This window comes from Prionailurus bengalensis, chromosome E3 (assembly GCF_016509475.1).
Source record: "Prionailurus bengalensis isolate Pbe53 chromosome E3, Fcat_Pben_1.1_paternal_pri, whole genome shotgun sequence".
Lineage (NCBI taxonomy): Eukaryota > Metazoa > Chordata > Mammalia > Carnivora > Felidae > Prionailurus > Prionailurus bengalensis.
In genome coordinates this window covers 41,767,236-41,775,826 of record NC_057357.1, presented here as the reverse complement: position 1 = coordinate 41,775,826, position 8,591 = coordinate 41,767,236, and the positions used below count along the sequence as shown (strand labels likewise).

Below are 8,591 nucleotides of genomic sequence, written 5' to 3'. Positions count from 1 at the left end.
ACTTTAACAAAAGAAAAAAAAAGAGAGAGATTTGGAAAAATAATTAAGTCTGAGGTCCTGAGAAAGAAACTTATCCATCCACAAACTGCCATCCTGTTTCCATCTAGTCTGAGGTGTCCTTTTTCTTTTGCAACTGGAAAGATGAAAGAAAATATAAAGACATTCTATCTAATACATTTACTGCAATCCTGGGAAACAAGAACAGAAATGATACATTGAAATCCACGTTATGAGCAATCTTGTGACCAGGAAAGCCCTAAGTATGGCAGTTGTTTGATGTCTACTTCTCAAGGCATTTAAAACACTGAAAAAGCAGTATTGGGTTTTCCGTTTTAATTAAATATTCACAACAGATTGTGATTAAGTTTGCAATGAACAGTTAGGTACTTAGGGACATCTCATGGACTAAATTGTAAAACTTTATCAGTTGTGCAAACAGGGTACATATCTCAGAGAGCTGGTGGTGAGAGAATACCAATTACCCAATTCACGTAAGAGATAAACCAACAGGACCACAGATAGAGTACACTACGTTATGGGTACACTTCCCCCCACAAACAAAATCTCCCTGGACATAAATGAGCTCACCTGCTCATTGGCAGATAGGCTAATTTGCTGACATCCTGGGCAGCTACCCTAAAAGGGTTAGCTTTCTGCCACACCAGCAAAAACTCAGGACCCAGTTCACACTCCCGACTGGGAATTTACCCTGGAGAACAAGGTGAGCAGACACTGACACAGCTGGGCCAGCCTGGCCCTAGTCCCTCCAGCGGTGTCCACACTGAGCATTGCAGCATTTGTAGAAAGTGGTCATTGGCTCATCTGCAGAGCGGGTCTGAAGCTGCATGAAATAGGCACGAGGATGCTCGCATTTCGGGCAGGACTCTGGCAACAAGAAAAAACAAGTGACTCACATTATTAAAAAAAATGATGTTAATGACCAAAACACACCGCTTAAGAGGAGGTGTTGTGGAAAGGCAGCAAAGACCCTCCTCCCACTGCATTCATCTGGGACCCTTTGCCTAGGCTACCTTGTACCATGACTTAAGGCTACAGTTAGTGGCAACATTCCCCCTATGCTCTCACACTGAGGGAACTGAGGATACCTACGACTCGGAAAACACTCCTGCATCCTTCCGGGGGTCCCATTTTTCTTTTCTAATCTGGCTGAAGACTGGTTGGAAATGTAACATGAAAACTGACTCATGGCTACCATGTGCATTATGAGGTCCACTCCCTGAAGAATCTTCTGAGTGTGTTTCCATCACCAGCGCCTTCTCATCTTCCCAGAGGAGCCCCCAGTGTATGATGAGTCCACTTCCCCTTACATTTAGGGATCCAGGGGAGCCTCAGGTCCTGATCTCACGGTTCGTGAGTTTGAGCCCTGTGTGGGGCTCTGTGCTGACAACACAGAGCCTGCTTGGGATTCTCTCTCTCCTTCTCTGTCTGTCCCTCCCCTATTCTCTCTCTCTCTCTCTCTCTCTCTCTCAAAACAAATAAATAAACTTAAAAAAAAAAAAAGACAATTTAGGGATCCCTTTTGGCAACAGTTCCTCAGGCTATTCTTATGAAGATCTCACCACACACCCCACACCTTTGCAAAGTGCCTCAAGGCAAAGCTATTTCACTTTGAGAAACTGACCCTACTCCTTCATAACACCTTCAAACACTCTCAAACACCATTTTGAACACTAGGTGCACAATTCATCTCCTTTTGACAAATTCTGCCAATGCTAATGTTACCCTATCAAATTTGGATGTTCTTCCAGAGGGGAAAAAAAGACGGTACTAAGCAAGAGTTGGCTCTTCCTCCACTAAGTACAGGCGTGTCTAGGGCTCTCCTCTTTCCTTCCTTGCTCATGTTTACCTCTATCAGATATGAAACAAGACTTAAAAAAAGCACTTTACGGGAACCCTCTTGCATTGTTGGTGGGAATGCAAATTGGTGCAGCCACTCTGGAAAACAGTGTGGAGGTTCCTCAGAAAATTAAAAATAGACCTACCCTATGACCCAGCAATAGCACTGCTAGGAATTTACCCAAGGGATACAGGAGTACTGATGCATAGGGGCACTTGTACCCCAATGTTTATAACAGCACTCTCAACAATAGCCAAATTATGGAAAGAGCCTAAATGTCCATCAACTGATGAATGGATAAAGAAATTGTGGTTTATATACACAATGGAGTATTACAGGGCAATGAGAAAGAACGAAATATGGCCCTTTGTAGCAACATGGATGGAACTGGAGAGTGTGATGCTAAGTGAAATCAACCATACAGAGAAAGACAGATACCACACGTTTTCACTCTTATGTGGATCCTGAGAAACTTAACAGAAACCCATGGGGGAGGGGAAGGAAAAAAAAAAAAAAGAGGTTAGAGTGGGAGAGAGCCAAAGCATGAGAGACTCTTAAAAACTGAGAACAAACTGAGGGTTGATGGGGGGGTGGGAGGGGGGGGAGGGTGGGTTATGGGTATTGAGGAGGGCACCTTTTGGGATGAGCACTGGGTGTCATATGGAAACCAATTTGACAATAAATTTCATATATCGAAAAAAAAAAAAAAGCACTTTAAAGCTCTCGGGCACTAACTTTTAAAAATCGACACCAGAATTTTTTCCCTTAGGCTCTGACTTCTTTCAGTCCTGTCTTTGTGCCTATCATCACAGCTATGGAGTGTGTTGGATTGACTCACTTCACACTCTCATAATCAGGGAATATGGAATAGCCCCAGAAAGGTCAAGAGAGCCCAGCAAGTTCATAAAACATGAAGAGGTCACTCTGAGACTCTAGTCTAGGTCTGTGCCTATACTGTCTGTCTTAGTAACGAATTATTAAAGGAAAACATTAACACACTTTCTGTTTTTAGAAGCTCACTTCCTCCAAGTACATCACTGACTCGGACATGTGGAAGTGTCACCGTAAGCAGCCTCAGCAGCCTCATCTCTCTCCACAGCTCAGTACCAGAAAAGGTTCCTTCTCACCTGCAGTAGAGTCAACATTCTCCCAGGCCGCTGCTCCACCAAGCACATCATCCACTTCTTTCAGCTTTGGGTATTTCCGATTTGTTACCTAACAAACAACAGCAAGTCTTCAGGCTCCAAGTAAGGGAACATTACAAACCTGGGTCACCAAACCGTACCTGTCCTCAAGTGTCTCACCAGACTTCCTTCAAGGCAGACTAGAGGGCTACTAAAAGAAAACAGTTTCTACTGTCACAGAGCAGGACTTGCCATTGGGATTTAGAGGATCCAGGCTTGGGATACCCCCCAAAAGAAGAGAAGGAGTCACTGGTGAGAAAAAAAAATCTCTGCGAGGACTGGATGACACGCCAGAGCAGGAAGGAAAACAGCACAGGTGGGATCTCACACTTCTCCGGTACTACATAACCCAAAATGAGAGAAACACAACTAAAGCCAAAGCATACCACTTGGCTGGGGGGCCCAGCCAGAGAGCTTTCAAAGCAGGTCACATTGGGCTTCCTTCCCAAGTTTTACCACGCATCCTTGAAATTTCAGGGTTACCTAAGAGTTCACTCTTCCCAGTTTCAGATCCTAAACTCCCACAACACAGCCCTGCGATAGAGTAATACACAAACATTAGGAGGGAGGGCTCTGCTTTTAAAAAGTAAAAGCGTGCTAATAAATAAGGATGTTATCATCAAGGCAAAATAACAACTTATAATAGAGAGTGCATTATTTCACTACATTCCAGGTTCACACCAGAGCATAACAGGGTACAAAACAAACATCACTGCTTTCCTTACACCTTATGTCCTAGTAGTGATAAAGCACCTAAGTTACAAAGTATATTAGAAGGCAAGGCGTCCGATGGATTAAAATAAAAAAGGGAAGGCGGACAAAATGGGGGGAGGAGCTGAAGTTTTAAACGCAGCAGTCACTTAAGACACGACCAACGAGTGGCATGGTTATCTAGAGAAAAAGTAAGCCGAGCAGAAGGTATGTGCAAAAGCCGGGTAGCACGTGCGCAATGGGGGCTCCTCCAAGAGGCTGCTGTTGCTAGGGACGAAGAGTACATTAGGACGTGCCATCAGACTTGCAAGGTCGCGGGGAGGTGCTGGCGTCAGAGCCTACCCGGCCCTGGGAATGTGCGGGGGAGATACTGAGACTTTTCGAGCCCAGGACGGACTTGATCTGACTAAAACGTTGACAGGATCACTCGGGCAGCTGCCGTGAATACAGTGACGGGAACGCGCGCGGGCCTGAAGCCCGAGGGCGAGGTTAGGACTGCAACGCCAGGAGATGACTGGACGGAGCCCAAGGTGACGGCAGTGGGGCGGGACAAACAGCCGGATCAAGGTAGGGACCACAGGATCTGCCTCCGACGGGAAGTGGCTGCGAGAGCAAGGGCGCATGAAGGCGGACTCGGGGCTGGTGGCAGGGGAAGCGGGAGGCTCCCGGCTCGGCGCCGGCCTCTGGGCCCCACCTTGCGGGTGATGTTGTGCACGTAGGGGCAGGTGTTGCAGGCGAAGCGGTGGCAGCGCTGTCCCTCTTCCACGATTAGCCCATTCCCGCAACCAGGGCAGAAGAGCAGCATGGCGGCCGCCTGGGTCCCGCAAGCTACCGGCAACCCCCGCGGCCGGCCGCGGGGCACAGACACCAGGCCCGCCTCCAGCTCACATTGGTTCGGGAATCCGCCCCACCCCCCGGCCTACCAAAGGAAACGCCGATTTCGCGTTCCCAGGGAGCACTGCGGCAGGCCGCCTCGCGCTTCTCATTGGTCCTCGTGGCGGCCCCGCCCCTCGCAAACCCCGTGACTGGGCTGCTGTCCCCGCGGGTGCGCGCCCCGCCTCCGTCGCGTACCCCAACAGGTAGTGCGGGCTGTGCCTGGGGACTAAGAGGCGCCCTGGAGCAGGCGGGGGAGGAGGTGGCTGTGCGGCCCGAGACGCCCGAGGACGATGAGGACGAAGAGGAGGCGCTGCCACACTCCGAGGCGGTAGACGTGTTCCAGGAGGGTCTCGCCATGGTCGTGCAGGACCCGCTGCTATGCGATCTACCGATCCAGGTGCGCGCGGGCGGGGAGCCGCCGGGGGTCGTTCCCCGCCGCGCGGTGCTCCCGCTGACGGACCTCTGGAGGCCCTGATGGGGAGCTAGGGGAAGGCGCCTCTGGGCTCAAACGAAGGTCTTAACCGGGGCGGGGATGGAGGTGGGGGTTGGGTGGGCGAACGACGCTCTCACCTGGCGAGCAGAATTTAAAGGGGTCAAACAAACCACAACAAAATTAAAAAAAAAAAAAAAAAGTCAGGCTATATGACCTTTTAATACACTGTTTCAAAAACTCGAAGGTCATGTGAATAAGTCTGTGATAAACAAAACAGTGAAATTTTACGCAAAGACCAGATCAGCATTGATGGGTTTTCACTTATCAGCCTTCAGTGTGCCTCAGGACGGTCCTGTCTTTAAATCCTTGTAGCAGGAAGAACAATGTCAGTTGAGTCTGAGAGCCCCTAATTACCAGGATTCAGGCCAGGGCCCAGGACAATGTAGACATGAGTCAAGTGTGCAGGATTTACCAGGACACCACAACACGGTAATGATAAAACATTGTAATACAACTAAAGAATAATACAATTAAAAAATAAAACTCCAATATGAGCAAAATAACAAGGATGCTAAAGGTAAAGGTAGACTCACATCTACGCTGTCCTGGGCCCTGGCCTGAATCCTGGTAATTAGGGGCTCTCAGACTCAGCTGACATTGTTCTTCCTGCTACCGAGCCCCAGAACCCGGATCTGATCCTCATCCTCCTGTTTCTGCACTCCTCTTTCTCCCGAGATCCTACCCACTTTGCACATCAAATACAAACACGTGGGTGGAACTGGGGAAAACCCTACCATACAAGCAGGAAATTTTGTTTCTTGTTCTTCATAAAATATGGTACTGCTGGGGCGCCTGGGTGGCTCAGTCGGTTGAGCGTCCGATTTCAGCTCAGGTCACGATCTCGCGGTCCGTGAGTTCGAGCCCCGCGTCGGGCTCTGGGCTGATGGCTCAGAGCCTGGAGCCTGCTTCCGATTCTGTGTCTCCCTCTCTCTCTGACCCTCCCCCGTTCATGCTCTGTCTCTCTCTGTCCCAAAAATAAATAAACGTTGAAAAAAATATATGGTACTGCTTTTTGGACACTATCAGCTTGCTTTCTTTTGTTGTTGTTTGGGATGGTAAAGAGAGGCAGGGATCCCACCTCCACCCTTGGTCTTTTTGTAGGTTACTTTAGAAGAGGTCAATTCACAAATAGCACTAGAATATGGCCAAGCAATGACAGTCCGAGTGTGCAAGATGGATGGAGAAATAATGCGTAAGTGCCCCCTTCTCCTTTTGGACCATGCAGTCTGAGTTTTCACACAGGTAAGATGCTAACATGGCTGCTCAGTGGGAGACTCAAGGGCCACGTCCAAGGATACTGGGGCAAGCACAAGCCTACCCTACCCAGATCTGAATCTCCATCCAAAACCATCTGGACAGAGCTTCTGGGTTCCTTTCCTGCCATCCGAGGCCGTGGCTCCCCGCCATGGCTGTTCTCCTTTTGTGTTGCAGCTGTGGTTGTGGTACAGAATGCTACGGTCCTGGACCTGAAGAAGGCCATTCAGAGATACGTGCAGCTCAGGCAGGAGCGGGAAGGAGGCATTCAGCACATCAGCTGGTAAGTGGAGCCACAGGAAGGGCTGGTGCCGCACGAGCACCTGCTGCCTGTATGCTGCAAAGTGCCAACGGGGTCTGAGCTCCCTGTCCCAAGCATGGAGATGTGGTGGCTGCCTCCATGCCTGGGAGTCCTGCCTCAGCTGCTCTTTCACGCTCTTTCACCTCACCTAGATAGCATTTCCAGTGGCCGGAAGTGGTCTCCCTGGTTACGGATGGGGCAGCTTTCAGCAGCCCCACCCCATCTTTACGTGGGTGCTCTCCTCACTCCCACTAGGTCAGATGTCTTGTTGCCTGTGTGTTGGTATTGCCGCCTGTTTTGTTAATAAGGTGTGTTTGGCTCCCAGCCACCCCACACAGCCCGTTGAGAGCAGTGCTTCCTTAGAGCTACCTCATGCGCGGTGCATACGTGGTGCAGGAAAGGCCAAGAAGAGGTCACCTGCCCTGGGCCCCCATGACTGAGCACCTTGAGCTCATCTCACACACAGCCCCTGCATCCCAGCTGGCCAGTCACCGTGCTTGTGGTCTGCCTGAATCCCCATCTGAATCTTGCAGGTCCTATGTGTGGAGGACATACTACCTGACCTCTGCAGGAGAGAAGCTCACTGAGGACAGGAAGAAGCTTCGAGAGTAAGTTGGGGCCACATTTTGAGCTGCATCTAGTGTGTTGCCCTCTTGTTCCCCAAGCCCTGCCAGAGGGCCGGGGCCTCTTCCCCGGAAGGAGGAGTCTTAAATCACTTACCGGGGAATAACCAAGACCAGCACAGTCCCTGGATGGACTGACTCCTTCCTGCAAGGAGCTTCCTGGGGGCCCTTCCTACCGGAACGGGAGGCATAAGCACGGTGTGAGCACTGCTCACTAGTGGCAGGGTGGGGCTTCCCACAGCCAGAGGAGGGCAGTGAGAGCATGTGTGCAGGAGAAAGGCTGCCCGCTGGCACAGTGTGGGCAATGGGGCGATGGCCACTGCCACTTCCTCACCTTCCTGGACACGGTGCTCTTCCTATTTGTCCTTTCTTGGTCCCTGACATGAGTCTCTGGTGAGGAGTCACAAACAGACCTCACACTACAGCCCTCCTCTTTCAGTTACGGTATCCGGAATCGGGATGAGGTGTCCTTCATCAAAAAGCTGAGGCAAAAATGAACCTCCAGACAAGGACAGCTGTGCTACTGGCCAAGCTCTCCCCACCCCCAGGAGGAAGCCTTCGACAACTGTTCCCTTTTTGCAGAAGAGTGTTGAGGTGGCCTGCACCTAGCTGGAACACCCTAATCATGTGGCAGATGGGCCTGGCCCTCTGTACCGGATTCATCCATTTGCTTCTTAGTTTGAAAAGTAAAAAAGCCACAGTACTTGGGGCAGGAGGGACTGGTGCTGCCCAGTCCCAGAGGGGAAGCAAGGGCAGAGAATAGTGCAAGTGAGTGCTAAGGTGGAGGACGCTTCACCTGAGCCCTGTGGCCACCCCCTGGCCCTAAGACCCTTTTACTGTGATCTCTACAGCAAGGGGAAATAAAGGCAGAGTGGCTGGCTTTCTGTTTGTGCTTATGGGGAAACAGGGCCTGGGATCAAGAGTATGTGGATGGGGCCCCCAGCCTCGGCTCACAGGGTTCACCTGTAGCAACACCTTCACCCTTTGGCTTCCGGAAAGGGAGGTAGCCTGGGGCTGAACTTTGAGCTGCCGGCTGGGTAGGTGGTTTTGGGGTCGGAGATGCTTCTCATTGGTTCGGGGGGTGGGAGGGTGGGGAGGAGGGCAGGGGTGACCGCACAGCTATGGGTTCTTCTTTCATTATCAGCTGCCAGTTACTGTAAGGAAGGGGGACAGTGTACTCCCATCCATCTGACTGAGAGACTTCACTGGAAGGTATATTTGACACTTAGTTCCCTGTTGTGGGGAACTGTAAGCAAGGTGGCCAGTGGCCTGAAGGATCTCCCGCCACAGC

The 8,591-nt window shown here is 50.6% G+C and overlaps 2 protein-coding genes across 2 annotated transcripts; one reads left to right on the top strand and one right to left on the bottom strand.

Annotated features, from left to right (window-relative positions):
• Positions 1 to 318: 318 nt before the first annotated feature.
• POLR3K (RNA polymerase III subunit K) lies at positions 319 to 4,639 on the bottom strand. The gene is made up of 3 exons (XM_043561197.1): positions 4,448 to 4,639; positions 2,986 to 3,073; positions 319 to 885 (listed from the first exon to the last, which is right to left on the bottom strand). The coding sequence occupies exons 1-3, from the start codon at positions 4,556 to 4,558 to the stop codon at positions 758 to 760; spliced, it is 327 nt and encodes a 108-aa protein (XP_043417132.1). The 5' UTR covers positions 4,559 to 4,639; the 3' UTR covers positions 319 to 757.
• Positions 4,186 to 8,180, top strand: SNRNP25 (small nuclear ribonucleoprotein U11/U12 subunit 25). Its single transcript, XM_043561199.1, has 6 exons — positions 4,186 to 4,320; positions 4,833 to 5,026; positions 6,224 to 6,314; positions 6,554 to 6,659; positions 7,211 to 7,285; positions 7,740 to 8,180. The coding sequence occupies exons 2-6, from the start codon at positions 4,985 to 4,987 to the stop codon at positions 7,795 to 7,797; spliced, it is 372 nt and encodes a 123-aa protein (XP_043417134.1). The 5' UTR covers positions 4,186 to 4,320; positions 4,833 to 4,984; the 3' UTR covers positions 7,798 to 8,180.
• Positions 8,181 to 8,591: the final 411 nt, after the last annotated feature.

Coding starts and splice junctions, on each gene's coding strand:
- POLR3K (XM_043561197.1), bottom strand. CDS start 4,558: ATGCTGCTCTTCTGCCCTGGTTGCGGGAATGGGCTAATCGTGGAAGAG. Junction 3,074..4,447: donor TGCACAACATCACCCGCAAG/GTGGGGCCCAGA, acceptor GTTGTTTGTTAG/GTAACAAATCGGAAATACCC. Junction 886..2,985: donor GAATGTTGACTCTACTGCAG/GTGAGAAGGAAC, acceptor TCTTGTTGCCAG/AGTCCTGCCCGAAATGCGAG.
- SNRNP25 (XM_043561199.1), top strand. CDS start 4,985: ATGGTCGTGCAGGACCCGCTGCTATGCGATCTACCGATCCAG. Junction 6,315..6,553: donor GATGGATGGAGAAATAATGC/GTAAGTGCCCCC, acceptor TTTGTGTTGCAG/CTGTGGTTGTGGTACAGAAT. Junction 6,660..7,210: donor GGCATTCAGCACATCAGCTG/GTAAGTGGAGCC, acceptor TGAATCTTGCAG/GTCCTATGTGTGGAGGACAT.